Raw genomic sequence first — 20602 nt, 5'->3', positions numbered from 1 at the left:
GGGGAAAGGATGGAGGAGGGGAAAGAAACAGGATGATGGGGTATGAGGTGAGTGTAGAAAGAACTTGGTAGATCTGGAGGACAGAGAAAAGTGAGTAGTAGACTACCTAGGCAGTTCCTCTGGTTTGTGTTTAGCCTCATCCTGGAAGTGGAGGAACCCAAAGACAGACATGTCAGTGTGGGAATGGGAGTAGAATTAAAATGGCTTACAACATCAAGGTCCAGACAGTCATGGTAGAAGGAGAGCAGGTTCTTTGCAAAGCAGCCACCCAGTTTTCTACTTGCCTTCCCTATGTTGTCAAGGTCACTTTGGAAGTACCAGGTGCAATAAATAAGGCTGAAATATAAGGCTACCTCACCTTGAAGGGTGTTTAGTGTCCTGGATGGTGGTGAGGTTAAAGGTGTAGGGACAGGTGTTACACCTCTTGCAGATTCAAGAAAATGCTTGAGAAGGGAGGGGGTTGGGTGGCAAAGGTGAGCAGCATAGGAAGTCGTGGATAGTGATCTCCATAGAAAGCAGAACATGTGGCTGGTAGCAAGATCACAAATTAGCTGGCAGAAGTTACAAAAAGGGATGTGCTAATGCATATTTTGCATAGGTTTGTAAGGACCTGAGGAACTATCGCTGGTTTGTTGAGGGGTTAGAAGGTATATGGAGTGAGAGCATGAGTACAGGAAATAGAGTACATACTTAGCTCAGAGTTGCTTTTGCAAACTAAACAGATGTGCTCTACAAAGCAGTCATGCTCTATGGTTTCCCCAGTGAGCACCAAATACTACACAATGAATTGCTGCTCTGCCTGTAAAGACTGCTTGAGTTCCTGAATGGTGCAAAGGGAAGAGGTAAGAAGGCAAATGTCTCTACTAAAATTGAATAAAAGAATGTAAAGTGGATGCTGAAGGATATACCAGAATGGTCTATTTGAGGGGCTAAATGGAAAATGTGCCTGGTGGTGGAATCCCACTGGGGGTAGCAGAAATTAATGAGGGTGATCTGGAGGCTTCTGGAGTGGAAGGTCAGTACAAAGGAAACACAAGGCCTTTTCTGCCTGAGGAGACAGGGTGAAAAAAGGAAAAGTGTGAGAATTAAGGAAAATCCTAAACCTTTGTTATTGTAAAGAGAAATACTTAGTAAAGAAGAAAGGAGGTAGATTAGAGACAGTGTTGTGGAAAGACTTATTATCAAAATAAAATCCAATAGAGACCAAGAAACTGACAGAATGGAATGAAATTACACAGGAATAATCCTTTCTGCCCTCAGGAGGGGAGCTTTTGAGGCATTCCCCCTTCTCTTTGTCTTTGCCTTTCTGCTATTTAAAAGATATTTGTCTTCTCACATTTCAGTTCTGATTAATGCACCATGAAACATCAACTACATTTCACCCCCTTGATTTTAAATGACCTTCTTATGACTTCTGGTATTCTTTGTACTGAATCGCTGAAACAGATCTACACATTACGACTTTGCTGTTTTTGGAGCCAGTTTGTAAAAATAGCAGTTGCATTTCCTTTGTTACAGCAATGACATAGCTTTAACAGTTCTTAATTGGCTTTAAAGTCCTCTGAAGATTCTGGCTTTGTGGTGGGCACTTCATTAATTATTTCCATACTGTTGCTCTCTTCTGAAGGACATGTAGGCTGTGGCTTCTCTGCATACTGTCAGAAATGGAAATGTATTTTTTTGTAAGAGAGGGATTGCAGTGTGCTCTCTTTGTCTCTGTAGGTTTCTCTATGATGAGAATAGCTCATACTTCAAATATTATAAAGAGAAAGTGAAGGAGTACAGTGCGATAGAGAAATCAGAATCTTCCACAGATCCTGCAATAGAAGCGGGATCTTCTGGCCATTCTGCCCTGCGCACCAAAAAGAGGAAAGGACTAACGTTGAAAGTGGGCATGCTACCACCTAAGAAAGTGCGCCCAAGAGCTGCCCCTTCACCAGGTAAGCAATTAAAAATATGGGAAGAACATATGTTTCCATTGTAATTATGTGCATCAAAGTGACTGTTATGTGGTGATTGCATCATTTGCCTTACTATGTTCCCTGATGGCAAGGAACATCTATACAGAAAAATAATGGAAAATTATAATAAGACTGTGTGACACATTTTTAATTTCTGTCTGTCTGATAATTATTTTAATCAAACACCCAGATAAGACATACAGCTTTTGTTTTTTAAAAAACGTAATATTCTGTACAAACCTTTGCAAGTCTCTTGGTAGTTAGTTACGTGGCTCAATTTTTTTCCCCCTGAAATTCTAGAATGAAGTTTGAACTCTTTATTTTTCGGCTATCATTGAGGTTCCTAAAGTTAATCAGACATTATTTGTAGGTCCCTCAATTATGGTCACTGGATTCAAACACGTTGAGGAAAGTTTCCATTAGCTTGCATGATAGAAGGTTAACAATAAATCTTCTGTAACCTGCAGCATATTTCATGGTGTTCGGATTTTTTGGTCTGTTTCTGGTGACATGTAACTTCAAATTAGATAAGAATTGGATTAAGTGCTTTTGTGGATCTCCTGTGTTTATGAAGTCCTTTTATTGCACAGTTTCATGAATGTATGTAACGGCAGATGTTGTCAGATTCACTTGGGATAAGTAAAATTTATTTTTACAAAATGGTACAAAATCAGTGAGTGCATGATGTTAATTGATTTTAGTTGGTTGTTTGTGTAAATGAATACAGGATAAAATGCATAGGGCCTATTCAGGAATGGAACCTATTCTTTATAGTCTACTGAACTTTGCTGTCTCACACTAAATACATAACTCTGTTTCAAATATCTCTCTGTTCTGAAAGACATCTGTCTATCTCTTCTCATCTCCCCTTCACTAACTGACAGAGGTTAAGTGGAGCTTCTACGACATGGCTGTAATGTTTTCTGACAATCTACCTAATAAATACTGAAGTAGGGATGGGGAAAAAAGAGCAGCTTTTGATTATTACATTAATTGCTTTTGTCTATCCCGTTCATGAAGGTTGCTCTAAAAATATATAATCCCTTTCAAAATAGCTAAAAGCTTGCTTTAAAATAACTTATATCCATGGAAGCCAGATTCGGATTTATCACGGGTCATCAAAAAGGACAGTGAAATGCATCATTAGTGTTAACATCCAACACAACCCAAAGATGTGCTGAGGGTAGCCTGCAAGTGTCACCTTACATTCTGGTGGCAACACAACATGCCCACAATGTTCAGCAGAAAAACACCAGCAGCAAAATAAGCCTCTTTTTTCCCATCCCACCCACTCACTCACACAGACCAGCCTCCAACTTCCAGTCCCTGGACCAGTTTTGCAGACATCAGGCTTCTGACTCTGGACACACCAACCCAGAGGCCTTGTCCATCGAGCCTCAACTTCCAGATTTGCCATCTTCAGTCTTTGACCTTTGGTATCAACCCCAGGACTTGCCGAAATTAACCTCGAACTCCAGACTCACACAAGCCTCCGACCCTTGGTCTCGCCAACCTGTCCGAAGACCGTTCATGACTAAGTCTTGCAGGCATCGGGACATGCTGACCCAGAGGCTTCAACTATTGGGCCTTGACTTCTGGACTTGCTAACTTTGGTCTTTGACATACAAGCTTTAATCTTAAGTATCAACCCCGGGACTTGCTGATAAATGGGCTTTGAACTCTGGACTTGCATGAACCTCCAACCCTGTGACTCACTGATTTAGAGAGTCACTAGTCTTCGTGTCTCCTGCCTGTATGGACCTCCAATCCCAGGAATCACCATCTTGGGAGGTCCCCAATCTTCATCCACTGGGTCGCCAGCCTTAATCGTTGACAATGGGGTTGCTGGTTGACATCTACTGACCTGACATCTGTCCACTGGCCTTGTTTGGCTCTGGCTCCTACCCTCATTCTTTATTTATTGACCGTTACCGCTAACTCCCCACATCCCTATCCCTAAACTCTAACCTGAACCCTGTCTTGCCATTCTGCCCCCCAAAACCATCCCTACAAAAACTAAAAAAAAACAACTAAGTCAGAGCCATGATCTCTAAGGACATTGCAGCTTGCACCATCTTGGCCCAAATTAAATTAAATATAGTAAATGAATGATTTCCTGAAATATTTTGTGTATTTTTATAGTAACTTTCAAAATATTTACTTTTAAAACATGATACAACAAATAAATTACAATGGACACAAATAGCATCATTGATATATTCAGGTTTATTCAAAATTCAAACACTGTCTGGAGATCTTTTAATATAATCCAGAAGCTTGATTATTCAGACTGCATTATAAATTAGTGCTAAAAATAGGTATAAGTCATTGATAATTCTGTGGTATCTTTTCAGTTCGAGAGTTGAAGAGAATTGGTTATGACAAGCCAACATACAAACCGAAGAAAAAGCCGGTAAGGTTACAGGCTGTAATTCTGTGCTGTCCTGAACGTGGGCTTTCTGTACCAGTAAATTCCCGATCAGAGACATTCATCCTACAGTTTTTCTAAGTTCTGAATTGGTTTTGTAATGATTGTTTAAGTAAACCTCTTCCATTGCAGTGAATATTTAATTGCTTGCTTGCTTCTAAAGTGGAGCCAAATAGTCTCTAAAAATATTTTTACATTTTCTTCCATTCTGTTCTTGTTCAGAACTGAAGTTATAATAATAGATTGTGGACAGCTCTCTTTCCATTGACTGAAGTGTTGCATCACCACTCCATACGCCCAAACTGATACTGCACTGCATTACTGAATGAGTGAAGAAAGGAGGGGGAAAGGTATTGTTTGAAATGTGAGGTAGGATGTCCTGAGGCAATCAAGGAAATAATCAGTTAAAAATTAGAAATCAACACTAAAGAAACATAAGCACTAAATGATTGAAGGTTGATCAAAGACCAAAAGGAAATGACTCTTGACTAAATTAATATTTTACATTAGTTTTCACCAGGAAGAAGCTATTTCCAGAGTCTCAGCAAATGAAGATTTAGTTGGGATTCTGTTGGGACTAAAAATTGACAGGAAGGTGTTGAAAAGGGTAGCTGCACATAAAGTGCAAAATTGCCTAGTTCAGGTGGAATGCATCTGAAGCTCAAAGTTCATAGTACATTTATTATCAAATTATGTATACTTTATATAACCTTGATTCATCTCCTTACAAGCAGCCACTAAACAAAGAAACCCGATAGAACCCATCAGAACAAAAGAAAACTGTTAAACATCCAATGTGCAGAGGAAAAAACAACAAATCATGCAAACAATAAACATAAGCAGATAGCATTCAAAGTTAAAGGTCATGAAAGTGAGACTATAGAAGCCTGTTAGTTGCAGGCCACAACCTCAGTTCAGTGTAGAACTGAGTAAACCTTATGGAGCAGTGAGCTGGACTGGCCCATCCCTCACCTTTGGCCCTGACACCTTAACTTTTTCAATCCAGCCCGGTGTTTAAATTGTCAAAACCTTGGGTCATTCTTGTTTTCAGACCCGGGCCCTGCCAGTTTGATACACTCATGAGGCAAAGCCCCACTGCCTCAATTCAGCCCGTACCCAACTTTTCCAATTCGGCTTTGAGCTTAATTCGATCAAATTTTGCATCTTACCTCACTCTCAGGCCTGGGTTCCACCTCGACTCTGCTTTACCTTGCCTTGATTCTGCCACGTTAATGGTCAAAAATTGGCTCGTTCCCCACTCCTCGACCCGTCCATGCTTCACTGCAACCATCCTGCACCTTTGAGGCTTCAGCTCAGAAAGCAAAAAATGTGAGGTCATACGGGCAATTTTAAAAATAGAAAATAGAAAATGTTACACTCTTATTCAAGGGTATTCAAGTCTGGCAACCCAGGCCTGTACCAGAAAAACAGGTATAATTTGCGGAGGGCTATATCAAGGGGGAAGAGACAATTTCGAACTAGGTTGGTGGCGATATCAGATGCAACTCTGGCAGGGACTGCAAGACGTACTTCTTTCAAAGTGAAACCAAATAGTATGAATGACAGTGGTGCTTCACTCCCAGATGAACTCGACGCCTTCTATGCATGCTTTGAAAGCGAGAATACAACTACACCTGTAAAATTCCATGTTGCACCGGAGGACCATGTGATCTCTGTCTCAGAGGCCAACGTTAGACTGTCTTTAATGAACCTTCGCAAGGCAGAAGGTCCTGATGGAGTACATGTTGAGGCTCTGAAAACCTGTGCCAACCAACTAGAGGGAGTATTCAAGGACATTTTCAACCTCTCATGGGCAGAAGTTCCCACTTGCTTCAAAAAGGCACCAATCATACCAGTGCCTAAGAAGAATAATGTGGGCTGCCTTAATGACAATTGCCTGGTAGCACTCACATCGACGGTAATTAAATGCAATGAGAGGTTGGTTATGACTAGACTGAACTGCTGCCTCAGCAAGGACCTGGATCCATTGCAATTTGCCTATCACCACAATAGGTCAACAGTAGACGCAATCTCAATGGCTCTCCGTATGGCTTTAGACCACCTAGACAACACAAACAGCTATGACAGTATGCTGTTCAACGACTATAGTTCAGCATTTAATACCATCATTCCCATAATCCTGATTGAGAGGTTGCACAATCCTGGGCCTCTGTACCTCCCTCTACAATTGGATTCTCGACTTCCTAACAAGAAGACTATAGTCTTTGCGGGTTGGTGATAACATATCTTCCTTGCTGACAATCAACACTGGTGCACCTCAGTGGGGTGTGCTTAGCCCACTGCTCTACTGTCTGTATACACATGACTGTGTGGCTGGGCATAGCTGAAATACCATCTATAAATTTGCTGATGATACAACTATTGTTGGTAGAATCTCGGTGGTGACGAGAGGGCGTACAGGAGTGAGATATGCCAACTAATAGAATGGTGCTGCAGCAACAACCTGGCACTCAAAGTCAGTAAGACAAAAAAGCTGATTGTGGACTTCAGGAAGGGTAAGACAAAGGAACACATACCAATCCTCACAGAGGAATCAGAAGTAGAGAGAGTGAGCAGCTTCAAGTTCCTGGGTGTCAAGATCTCTGAGAATCTAACCTGGTCCCAACATATCAATGTAGTTATAAAGAAGGCAAGACAGCGGCTATACCTTATTAGGAGTTCGAAGAGATCTGGCATGTCAACAAATACACTCAAAAATTTCTATCATTGTATCGTGGAGAGCATTCTGACAAGCTGCTTCACTATCTGGTATGGAGGGGCTACTGCACAGGACCAAAAGAAGCTGTAAATGTAAATCTAGTCAGCTCCATCTTGGGCACTAGCCTACAAAGTACCCAGGACATCTTTAGGGAGCGGCTTCTCATAAAGGCAGCATCCATTATTAAGGACCTCCAGCACCCAGGGCATGCATTTTTCTTACTGTTACCATCTGGTAGGAGATGCAGGAGCCTGAAGGCACACACTTCTTCCCCTCTGCCATCTGATTCCTAAATGGACATTGAACCCTTGGACACTAACTCACTTTTTAAAAATATACAGTATTTCTGCTTTTTGCATGTTTATTCAATATACATATACTGTAATTGATTTACTTGTTTATTATTATTTCTTATTTTATTTATTATTATTTTTTCTCTTCCAGATTATGTATTACATTGAACTGCTACTGCTAAGTTAACAAATTTTACATCACATTTCAGTGATAATAAACCTGATTCTGAAGGAAGGGTACAGCAATAAATCCAGTCCAATCAGTTGAACATTGATTGTAGGGCATGTTTTGGATTTAATAACCCACAGACAGAATTGGCAGCCCCTTTGAGAAGCATGCAATGAATAGGGAAAGACAATGGGAATTTGTTAAAGGCAAAGTGTAACTGTCTTGATAGAATTTTTTGCAGAGGTAGTGGGGCAGAGGGAAATGCAGGTGGTGTGGTATACCATTTGCATTTGGAACCTCCAAATGGTGTTAGATAATGTGTCAAATAACAGACACTTTATCTATTCAAATTGCTAGCTTTTTTTCTTTATTTCACAAGAGCTCTATAAATTATTTGATTGAATGCAAAACACTTTGAAACATACGAAATTAATGATAAACAAGTCAGTCTTTCCCTTCAAATGTATTAGACCTTGCAAGTGCACTTCCTAGGGTATTTGGTGCCCCTCAAAACTTTCTGTATGACCATTTCTCATAGGAGCAACAATCAAATGCAAATCTCCCTTGCCCGTGAACATTTAACTCAAAAGTCAATGGCCATTGATCAGCAAAGCCAAGACTGGTTTGATCCTGCTACACAATAAGATGCTGATAAAGCTTACCCCCATCCCCACTGTCACCTGGCAGAGCTCAGCTAAATCAGCACAGGTTGAACTTATAACTTTCTGGTAGGAGTGACTAAGACTAGATGATATCTTTAACCTCAACCATTGAGAAAAGCTGGTGTTGGGTAAATTTGTCTGAATTTGGTTGTGTAAAAGATTTATGCTTTTCTTGCAGAAAACAGAGGATATAAATTACACCAAAAACAAACTGGCAACGGACAACCTTGGGTACCAGATGCTACAGAAGATGGGCTGGAAGGATGGAGAGGGACTGGGCTCAGATAAGCAGGGCATCAGAGATCCTGTAAACAGGTATAATGGAGGGTGAGGGTAGACAGGACAAGATTAGATTTCTTTATTTGCATATTGGTTTCAAACTCAGCCAAAACTCCTGAGGTGAAAGGTTGTCTTAGGGGCCTCAGCACAAACTTCATTCCTATCTATGGGGTAAAGTTTTGTTGACAATTTATTGTATGCATTTATTTCCTTCACTTTCACATTAGAAACTTGCACCTTATATCTCTGTGAGATTTTGATAATGTGTGAATGCTTATTTACTCCATCCATTGGAATTTCAAAATTACCCATCAGTTTGGACAGTACTGAATGACTGCAATACTGATAGGTATAGCCTGTCACAGTATGACATGGCTACATTACTTGTGGGTTCAGAATGCCAACAAATAACACTGGGATATGGTGCTAATGGAATAAAAATAGAAAATGCTGGACATACTCAATAGCTCAGGTGGTGTCTGTGTAATGACACTTAATATGTCAGATTAATAATCTTTGATTGAGTACAGATTTATCACTTGCTCTGGGGCCAAACCACTAATGAGCTTAAGAAACAGAAACAGAGTTAGACTATTCAGCACCTCACACTTGGTCTACTACAGGTAGTCCCCAAGTTACAAACGTCCAATTTACAGACAACTCGTACTTACGAACCGAGGAAGGAGAACAACATCCACCATTTTAAGTCGGATCGCGACACTGTCCGCCATCTTAAGTCGTTGCCATTGACACTGTGTTGAGTGTGTAACTTTGTATTTGGCCTAAATTTTTCTTAGCAAGATTCACCCTGATCTCCCCCCACCTCTCCACCCCCACCGTCGGCTGGTGGTGCAGTAAGATCAGCACCGGGCTTGAGAACAAAGGTTCTCAAGTTCAATCCAGTGACAGACCACTCCTGTGCCGGGTTGATGTCGATCCAGTGACTCCCATACCATCTGTGCCGCATTGATGTCAAGCTCGCAACTAGACCTCGTAAAAAAAAAAACACTGCCGCCTCCAGTTTAAATTCCTACATGGAATATTGTGGAGGATCAAATACCCAAACCCAGCACAGCCCCCACTTGTCCCATTTAACCTGTCTTAGTGCAGTGGACTTTAGGACCCGGGAAATTCAGTGCGGTGGTCCTTAGGACCCAGCAGACCTCGGGAGTCGGCGGAGGTCAGGACCCACCACCTGCAGTGTTTCTGTTCTGTTGATGGGAAGCAATCGCGATTGAAAATAAAGTGGAAATAATAAAGCGTTTGGAAAAAGATGAAACGCCATCGCTCATTGGAAAAGCATTAGACTACAGTTGGTCAACGATCGGAACAATTTTAAAGGATGAAGGATAAAGTGAGAATAACAGAGCATGTGAATGGCCCTGCCCCAATGAAAGCTACAATTATTACTAAGCAATGCCGTGGTTTAATTATTGGAATACATACATTTCTTAAGTGCTTTATATGCTTAGGTAAAATATATACTATATACTAAGACAAACGTTTGACTGACTGACGCTAAATAATACCGGATGTACTTGTTCCGACTTACATACAAATCCAACTTAGGACCGGAACTCGTTCGTAACCCGGGGACTGCCTATATTTAATAAAATCATGATTGATCTTTAAACTCAGTGCTGCTTTCCTGCACCAACAGAATATTCCCTGAGTCCCTTAATATTGAAAAATTTAACCATCTCTGCATGTATGTGAAAGTGTATGATAAAGTAGGGCAAACTCAGCATGGTTTCATTGAGAGATCTTGCCTACCTGTTAGAATTCTCTGAGTAACAAGTAGGTTAGACAACAGAAAGTCCATGGATGTTATTCACTTAGTGTTTCCGAAGGCTTTGACAAAGTGCTGTAGATGAGGCTACTTTTCAGGAAAAGAGCCCGTGATGTTAGTAGCAAAGGTACTATCATGGATAGAAGATTAGCTGTCTGGCAGAAGTCAGAGAATGGGGATAAAGGTGTTCTTTTCAGCAAAGCCAGTGGTGGTGTGGAATTCTGCAGTGTGGGGACAACAGTTTTCCACTTAATTAATAATCTAGATTAAGGAATCACTGGCATTATGGCCAAGTTTGCAAACTGTACCAAGTTAAATGAGGAATGGGTAGTGTCACAGAGTTAATGGGTACAACAAGAAGACAAAAGAAAGGAGCTGGAAAAAAATCTACTGTGACTGAATGCTGGAGCTGATTCAATAGGCTGAATAGCCTAATTCTGTCTCTATACGTTATGGTCTTGTTTACATACTCTAACAAATGGCCACACTGCCCTCTGGGTAGATTTCCAAGTTTCATTACCTTTCTGGCGAAGAAATATTTTCTCATCTCTGTCCTGAATGGCTCACTCCTAATTTTAAGGCACTGATCCCTGGTTTTAGAAAATGCGGGCAAGGAAACGTTGACTCATCATGTATCATGGCATTTCCTAAATAATTTTGGATGTTAAAATGAAATCACTTCATTGTTCTAATGTCCAGAAAGTATAGGCCTAATCTGCTTGATCTATCCTTGTGTGACAAATCTGTCATAATAGGAATCGATATGTATATCTTACCCACACTACTACTAGGTAATTATATTCATCCTTCTTTAGATGGGGAGATCAAACCTGAACACAACATTTCAGATGCTCTTTCTCCACAGCTCTGTATAATTCAAACAATATATCTTGTCCTGCGTTAAGGACTAACCTACTGTTAAGCTCCCTATTTGTTTGCTAAACCTTAATGTTAATGTTCAGTGATTCATGTACAGGATACCCAAATTCTCCTGATGCCAAATCTTCTCAATTTCTTACCATAGAGTTGTTAAAAAAATGCAACTGTCGTGTCCTTGCTCATTCACATAGCCTGCCTGTCATCTCAAGCCCTTCTGCTCATGCTGCCACTTTGTTTCACTAGCAAACTTGGATGCGTTACTTTTGATACCCCCCATTTAAATCATTGCTGTAGATTGCAAACAGCTAGCTAAACAATCCAGCTTTGTTGAAAAATAATTTATTTATCTCTACTTTCTATTTTCCATCTGTTAACCAGTACTCAATCCACATCTCTATTTTACCCACAATTCTGTGTTTATTACTAATTTTGTTTAATAATCTCTTGCATGGCGACTTATTAAAGGTCTTCAGAGAGTCCAAGTGCAAAACATCCACTGATTCTACTTTGCTAGTTCCAACTTCATAAAGTTCTAATAGGTTGGTGAAACAAGGTTTCCTTTCAAAACCCAATCTACAAATACCTATTCGTACTATTTTTCATCTCTTCTGCTACCACTTCCTTAATAATGGTCTTCAGCATTTACCCTGCTACCAGGATCCAGCCAACCAGTTGGTAGTTCCCTATTTTTCTGCCCTCATTTCTTAAACAATTATTTTCCATTAGCTGCCTCCCAATCTATGGAAACCATCCTAGAATATTGAAGTTTTGGAAGACAACCAATGGGAGGAGTAATAAAGCAAGGAAACATATAATACATGATAGGATTGAGGCAAGTACAGGGAGACAAAATTACCTTGATGTGCATTGCCAAGAATCCCTAACAGCAGCAACATTGATAGACAAGGTGGAAGAGAATACATTCAAGGCAAAAGAACATAAGAGTAAGGACATTGTGATACAACTATATAAAACATTGTTTTCATCAATTTAAGAAGAATGTGATTGACCCAAGGGGGTTGTTACGACTCACTGGGATGTCCCCTGGAATGGACCATTTCAGCTGTGAGAAGAGATTAGATGTACTGGTTTTGTTTGCTTTGGAAAAGGCTAAGGAAGGACCTGGTAAAAATATACATCAGTATGAAGGACATAAATAAGGTGGATCCTGAGAAACATTTAGACCATAACATGGAGCTGGATTAGACTATTAGGCCAATCGAGCTGCTTTATCATTTAATCATGGATAATATATTTCCATTCAAACCCGTTCCCCTGCTTCTCCCCATTACCTTTGACACCCTTACTAATCAAAAACCTATCGATCTCTTTAAATTTACCAATTTCTTGGCCTCCATAGCTATTTGTAGCAATACATTCCAAAGACTCATCACTCTCTGGCTAATTTCCTCTTTACTTCTATTCTAAAGGGTACTTGTTTTATTCTGAGACTTTGCCCTCTAGTCCTACACACTCCTGCTAATGAAAACATCCTCTCCACATCCACTCCATCTAGGACTTTCAATATTCAGTGAGAACTCCCCTCTCCCATTCTTCTAAACTCCGGAGCTCAGATCCATTAAATGCTCCTTGTACATAACCTTTTTACTCTGGGAACATTCTCATAACTCTGGACTACTCACAATACTCCAAACATGATCTGACCAATGCCTTAAAAGCTTAGTGTTACATCCTTGCTTTTATATTTTAGTCCTCTGAAAATGAATGCTAACATTGCATTTGTCTTTCTTACTACTGACTCAACCTGCAAGTTAACCTTTAGGAATCCTGCACGAGGTCTCCCTTTGCACCTCTGATTTGTGTATTCTCTCCCCATATTTATTTGTTCTATCAAAGTGCATGACCACACATTTCCCTACTCTATATACCAAATGCTTTCTTTCAAACTGTTCAGGTCCTCCTGTGGACTTCCTGCTTCCTCAACACTACCTTCCCCTCCACCTATCTTCATATTATCCAAATACAGTACCTGGCCACAAAGCTATCAATTCTGTCATCCAAATCATTGACGTAAAAAGTAGCAGACCCAGCACTAACCCCTGTGGAACACCACAAGTCATTAGCAGCCAACCAAAAAAAGGCGCCTTTATTCCTACTCTTTGCCTTCTCCAGTCAGCCATCTTCAATCAATGCTAGTACTTTATCTTTAATACCATGGGCTCCTATTTTGTTTAGCAGTCTCATGTGCAGTACCTTCTCAAAGTCTTTCTGAAAGTCCAAGTGAACAAAATCCATTGACACTCCTTTATCCCACCTGTTATTTCCCCAAAGAATTCCAACATATTTGTCAGGGAAGATCTGTCCTGAAGGAAACTTGGGCCTATTTTATCATGTGTTTCTAAGTACCCTGAAACCTCATCATTAACAGACTCTTAAAATTTTATCTATCACTGACGCCAGGCTAACTAGCCTATAATTTCCTGTCTTTAGCACTGATGGGTACGTGCCCGGCATTATGGTAAAAGTAATCTGGAGAAATAAATTCAGTTTCTCACAAGCTGAATCCCCTTTAGCTCCAGTGTCTCAGTACCTTCCACTGGGAACATTACAAAATAGCCCTCTCTCCACAGGGGTGTGACATCATCAGACAGGTCTGGCCTGGGAGTCAGTGGACCTGCAGAGGGCGATGATGGGGATAACGAATTTGCAACTTTTCGCAAACGGATGATGATGGCGTTCAGAACCAAACTGCTGTCAAAATCCTAGGTATGTATGTCACAGCTGGTCAGCAGCAAATGCTTTTCGAGATGTACCTGGAGAATAACAAAATTTGTTAGCAGGTGAAATGTTGAGAGTGCCTTGCTTGGATTCTGTGAAATATCCCCATTTTTCATGTGCATTTGTTTAGGTGAAATGTGAATTTTTAGATTGGAGCATTCTGGCTAGCTGATCCATGTTGGTGTTAATGTTCTACTTCCTAACCTGCTTCATTTCATCTCATTGATACACTCTCCTCCTTCCTCCCTGATGTATTTAACTATGATTCACTGCTTTCTGCTTAGCATAGTCTTTCCTGAGCAAATTACATATTATTATCATCATTTTCATTAATTCCATTTTTGTTTTATTATGAACTGTTCTGTGCTTATAGGATATAGAACAGTACAGACCCTAAGCCCACAATGTTTTGCCAACCTTTTAATCTACTCCAAGATCAGCCTAACACCTTCCTCCCACGTAGCCCTCCATTTTTCCTTCATCCATATGCCTATCTAAGAGTTTCTTAAATGTATCTGCCACTACCACCCCCCCCCCCCCATCAGTGCATCCTCAGCACTTACCACTCTTGTGTATATAAAATAAATTACCTCTGACATCCCTTTATAATGTCCTCCAATCACCTAAAATGCATACCCTCTCATTTGCTGTTGGCCGCCCTGGAAAAAAGTGCACACAGGCTGTCCACTTTGTCTTTGCCTCTTATCTTGTACTCTGCTGTCAAGTAGTCTCTCATCTTCCTTCCCTCCAAAGAGAAAAGGTTTGGTTTGATCAACCTTCCCTTAAGGGATATGTTCTCTATTTCTGGAGCACCCTCATAAATCTCTGTGGCCTCTGTAAAGCTTCCACATTCTTCCGTAATGAGGCAACCAGAACTGAAAACAATAATCTACAAGTGTTGTCAAATCAGAGTTTTATAGAGCTGCAATGTTGCCGCACAGCCCTTGAACTTAGTCTTCCGTCTAATGAAGGCCAACACACCATACACCATCTTAACCATGCTATCAACTTGCACGGCACTTTGGGAAATTTATAGACTTGGACCCCAAGCTCCTTCTGTTCCTCCACACTGCTAAGAATTCTGCTAGTAACTTTTACTCTACCTTCAAGTACTACCGTCCATAGTGTATCACTTCACACTTTTCCATCCTGAACTCCTTCTGCTACATCTAAGCTCAGCTCTGCATCCTCTCAAAGGTGAAGGAGAGCATAGAAGTTGACCTAATCTTTGATTCTGTTTCTTTGTTGATGATGGCAGAGAGGAATCAAAACCAAGTTTCCATTCCTATCTGCTTCCGTACAGTGCTTCGGCTGTATTAGGTGAAGTGCATTTATCTTGAATGTTGGGTTAACACATAGAAGGTTCAGCTTTAATTATTTCAATGTAAGTGTAGCCTACCATTCATTTATTGGTGGAGGCACTGGGGCAAGTTGCTCTTCCCAGTAGAAGTGCAGCCCTGTGGTAGCGTCTTGTGAAAAGGAGGGAACCATATCCCAAGATTCAGCACCTTCAGAAGAAGTGGAATCCTGTACCCCAGCAACCTAATGGGAGGAAAGTGCAAATTGGGAAGTAGGGGACAGGAAACAAAATGGATAATTAATTTAAAAAAATCTTTTAGAATGTAAGTTGTGAAGAATATTACACTGTACTGCAGTATTTTCATTACCAGTGCACTTATCAGATTGTGTTTGGTATAGCTTCAGAACTAAATTACCAAGGACTGCTAATGTCACTGCCCTTCATTACGTCCATCCCACAGCTGTACTTATCAAATAATTTCTATTTGATTATTCTTTTTCTTTCAGGTTAATGTTGGGCTAGTGATGTTGGAGTTGCGGGAAAGTGGAGATGGTCTTCATAGCACAGGTTGAAAGGGTTGGAGACCACATAAAAAATGGAAAATAAAAGACCTGAAAATCCAGAATGTTTATAATAACAACTATCCAGACAAGGACCGTACTGGAGCCCATTATACCTGATGAATCACTGTACCTGGTAACTTGCTATACACAGTAACCTGGTAATTCACTATATTTAGTAACCTGGAGACTTATTGTATATGGTAACCTGGCAACTCACTATACTTAGTATCCTGGAGACTTGCTGTTCATGGTAACTAGGAAACACTTTGTAACCGGGAGCTCAGAGTACACAGTAGCCTGGTAACTCACTGTATCTCGTAATCTAGTAGCTCACCTGATAACTTGCTATTCCCGTTGACTTGGTGTACGTGGAATTCACTGTGCCTGGAAACCTCGTAACGGTGTATGTGGTAATCTGGTAATACAGTATACCTGGCAACCCACCATGTGACAAGAGTGCTCCAATTGGATAATTTAGGATATCCAATGTGTCTGGATCCATATGTTGTTGGTAATTCTGGTTGGATCCAGGTGTATACACTTGATCCCTTTGATGTCAGAGGATGGACTATTATAGGAGATCTATAATGCACTTGTTTCATTTTCTAAATTTTTTAAAACATGTCTTCAAGAATTCTCTTATTTGGATATCAATGTTTCTCATAATGAATGGACTAGGCTGTACCTTTTCCTATTCCTACTGCCCAGTGTTAGCTTTTCCTCCCTGCAACCCATATTTAGGTAACAATCTTGGCTTCACTTCTGCACACTTTGGCCTGAGGTAAGTATCTGAGTTGGACGCAACAAAGTTCTCGGTTAGGTATTGCCAGTTACTGGTACAGAGCTATTGACCATTCAATTATTGGGTGCAGCAGGCACACAAAATATCATTGCATCAGTGTAACTAAACAAGTGTTAATCTAGCAATGGCTGCCTTCACTTACTTTTGTTGGAGGGAGGGACTTTACACCTTTGCAGGAGAAAACGAAGTGATGCACATGGAGGAGAAAATGATAGTGTTTATCACAGCCAGGCCAAGGTGCAGGGTCTGCGTGAGGTTGATGCTGCACACTGGGGACAGTTTGTAGTGAAACCATTTATGAAACACGTTTGCAGCCTTGCTACTAATGGTAACTTTGTCCTACACAATTTTGACCAAACCCCAGGAGCTTGTACTTCAAACCCCACTTGTCCCATCTCTAATCCCAAGTGCACAAATCATGCAGCAACTGAGGTAAACATTGACAAAGGTATTAAAGCATGAGATTGCATGGCCCCAGTCTCTGTGGGATGGAGGAGAGGAAGGGACGTTTTGCATAAGCATATGTGAGCAAGTGAAAAACAAGTCAATAGCAGTACCCTGAATTTGGAACAATAGCCTAATAGAGAGGAACACCCTCATAATGGTAAATCTCTTAGAGCTTTGAGTTGCAGTATTGTACTGAAAGTGCTTGTTCAGACTCCTGTGCCGTTTCTTTACTTAGCTTTACCATTGTGTTGTGTTATTTATCAGTAGTAGAGTATTGTGGTGTTGCTTCACTTAACTCGATCACCGTGCATGGAGCACATGGAGTGGTGATGTAACTCACCCCTGACCTTGCCTTCCCTGCAGGTGCCACCTGCAAGCCATCATCTTTGATAGTGAACGAGTTGGAAAGAGTGACAGTTTCTAACATGTGAAATTTATAATCTGGATATACTGTACAAAAATAAAATTAAAGCAAATGTGCACAAAGTTTGTCTGTCTCTCACTCATGGTGGTACATTGGCACATCCAACGATTCACCCACTTTATGCACAGGTGTCCCATCAGTAGCAACAATATGAATGAGCAGTTAGTCTGTTGGTGCTGTATTCCCATATTTTGAGGTAGACAATGAGAGTAATACAGCCTCTATTCCAATCATGATGTTTACCTTTTCCCCTGGCTTTATTCGGTCACCTGTGAGGTGGCTTGATCACCTGAGTACGGCTGATGCAACCTCATCAATTTCAGTGTGGATTACTGTAACAGAGGACCCTGGAGTGGGCTATGTATCCATATTCAACATGCTTGAAGCTTGTGATGGTGGAGAAAGAGGATGAAAGTTGGGCTCACTTATATTCAAAAGGCCCAATTTGGCACCATTTAGCGACTGATCCAGAGGATTGTGAACACATTTACAGCCTTGATAAATCAGGAAATTTGTAACTGTACTTGGAACTTTAACCTTTTTACTCTTTGAACATGTCTTTTTCTCATCCGCCATTGGTCCATTGCAAACTCCCTCAGTACCCTCTCTATCTGTTCCATCCTGTACAGCTCCCCTTCCTTCCCCACGCATCCACTTAGTCTCCCTACAGATTCCAGTTATTTGTCCCACTTCAGTCCTCTTTGCGGGCGTTTTCCTTTTCCTTACTATATCATCCTTGTGTGCTTCAATTTTTTTTAAGTGTGCAGTGGTTTACCAGCTGTCACACATTTAGACTAATCCTACATTAATCCCATTTTCTTTTATCAAAATTTCTATCAACTCCCCTAGATTCTGCCACTCAGTACTAGGGAAATTTTATAGTGACCAACTAACCCCACAATTGACACGTCCTTGGGATATGGAAGGAACCTAATGCCCTCACAGAAGGAGCAATAAGCAATATGCTGGATTGAGTAACTTTAGTGGGAGAAAAGGATCCATCTACCTGTCCTTTCAAAGTACTGCAGCAGGACTATTCCTCACATTTGCTGCTTGATTCACTGAATTCTTCTAGCAAATTGTTTGTTGGTCCACTTCAATAGCTGCAGCTTCTTCTGTGCTCATGGTAGGCACTGCCGTCAGTGTGGGGACGAAATATTTAATTCTCCCGAATATCCCATTGAATGGGTAATGTTCTATTACAATGTCAACACAGGCACTCTTCCCTCTGAGCTGTGCAGCTGCACAGTAAGTGAAATGCTCCCGTGTACGTACCCTTTATTGCCATGTTGCTGGAGTTTTCTTTTATATAATTTTGAAATTATGCTAATATAATTGCGAAACACCCTGTAATTGTGTTAATGAATATAATCCATAAATTTTCTAAATAATAAACATACCACAACCTTTGCTTTGAGATATTTTAGAGCTTTAACATATTTACATAATCAGTGATTTAAGTTACAATACTGTTAAAAATTGTAATAATAAACACAGAATGGAAGTTGGTAGCTCATTGTTAATAAATTGCCAGCCAGCTGAACACTGACACCTATAAAACATTTAAAGTGCCATGCAGTTTCTGGCTATGTAAAAATCTACAATTGTTGATATGCACAGCTGTAAAAAAAAATGTTGAACACAGGGCACCCTATTTAATTTTTTTACTTGTGCAAAACAAGGCACCCCAGAGAAGGCCAGTGTCATGCATCAGGCTTGTCAGATCATTGCAGACAAAATAAATTCTAAGACTTTATTTGGAGCCACGGTCTTGCGGCTACCTGTAACTGAAGTTTCACTGTTATTGCAAGAGGAGGAGGAAATGGTGGGTGGAACAGAAAACAAAGGAATAGTGGAATTCTCAAATTAGATGTATGCCCTAGATTGTAAATAAATTTGTTGACTCAGATCATTTCCATAACATCACTGAAATACTGCATGATTTTACTGATCTGGGAACTGTCCTACAATATTGAATTGTGGGACAGTTCCAAGGTGTATTGTGGACAGAAGGTATCATGTATCCCATGTATCTCCCAAAAGATATAATGGCCAGGATTTTATGGACTATGATGGACACTGCAGTTGGATCATCACAGAAGAATCCCATCCACAATGTTTTTATTTTCTCTTTGTAAGTATGTTGACAACCCCAACCTGGATTTCAGAATCAGGTTTATTATCACTGGTATTTGTCGTGAAATTTGTTAGTTTAGCAGCAGTTCCATGCAATACATAATATAGAAGAGAAAAAACAAAATAATAAGTAAATCAATTACACTGTACATATATTGAATAGATTAAAAATAGTACAAAAACAGAAATATATTTTTAAAAACTAAGGTGGTGTCCAAAGGTTCAACGTCCATTTAGGAAAGGGATGGCAGAGGAGGAAGAAGCTGTTCCTGAATCGCTGAGTGTGTGCCTTCAGGCTTCTGTACCTCCTACTTGATGGTAACAGTGAGAAAAGGCCATGCCCTGGGTGTTGGAGGTCCTTAATAATGACATCTGCCTTTCTGAGACACCGCTCCCTAAAGATGTCCTAGGTACTTTTAGGCTGGTACCCAAGATGGGGCCGATTAAATTTCCAAACCTCTGCAGCTTCTTTCAGTCCTGTGCAGTAGCTACCATCCACACCAGGCAGTGTTGAAGACTGTCAAAATGCTCTCCACGGTACATCTATAGATGTTTTTGAGTGTATTTGTTGACATACCAAATCTCTTCAAACTCCTAATGAAGTATAGTCACTGTCTTGCCTTCTTTATAATTGCTTAGATATGTTGATACCAGGTTAGATCCTCGGAGATCTTGACACCCAGGAACCTGAAGCTGCTCACTCTCTCCACTTCTGATCCCTCTGTGAGGATTGGTATGTGTTCCTTTGTCTTACCCTTCCTGAAGTCCACAATCAGCTCTTTCAATTTACTAATGTTGAGTGCCAGGTAATATCTGCGACACCACTGCATTAGTAAGTATATCTTGCTCCTGGACGCCCTCTCGTCACCATCTGAGATTCTACTAACAATGGTTTTGTAGCATCTGCAAATTTATTTGAGCTATGCCTAGCCACACAGTCACGTGTATACAGAGAGTAGAACAGTGAGCTAAGCACACACCCCTGAGGTGCACCAGTATTGATCGTCAGCGA

The 20602-nt window shown here is 40.5% G+C and overlaps 1 protein-coding gene across 2 annotated transcripts in view; it reads left to right on the top strand.

The window, feature by feature from the left end:
* LOC132406137 (SURP and G-patch domain-containing protein 2-like) overlaps positions 1-17516 on the top strand; it is a 34441-nt gene extending 16925 nt beyond the window's left edge. Inside the window, exons 6-10 of one of the 2 annotated variants that reach the window (XM_059991385.1) lie at positions 1723-1940; positions 4316-4374; positions 8411-8547; positions 13771-13906; positions 15725-17516. In XM_059991385.1, the coding sequence (XP_059847368.1) occupies positions 1723-1940; positions 4316-4374; positions 8411-8547; positions 13771-13906 (550 nt within the window). In that variant the 3' untranslated portion in view covers positions 15725-17516. Of the gene's footprint in view, positions 1-1722; positions 1941-4315; positions 4375-4611; positions 4908-8410; positions 8548-13770; positions 13907-15724 lie in introns of those variants that run through there. The other variant, XM_059991386.1, reaches the window with a different exon arrangement.
* The last annotated feature ends 3086 nt before the right edge of the window (positions 17517-20602 follow it).

This window comes from Hypanus sabinus, chromosome 16 (assembly GCF_030144855.1).
Source record: "Hypanus sabinus isolate sHypSab1 chromosome 16, sHypSab1.hap1, whole genome shotgun sequence".
In the NCBI taxonomy this organism is placed as follows: Eukaryota; Metazoa; Chordata; class Chondrichthyes; order Myliobatiformes; family Dasyatidae; genus Hypanus; species Hypanus sabinus.
This window is presented reverse-complemented; position numbering and strand designations above follow the sequence as displayed.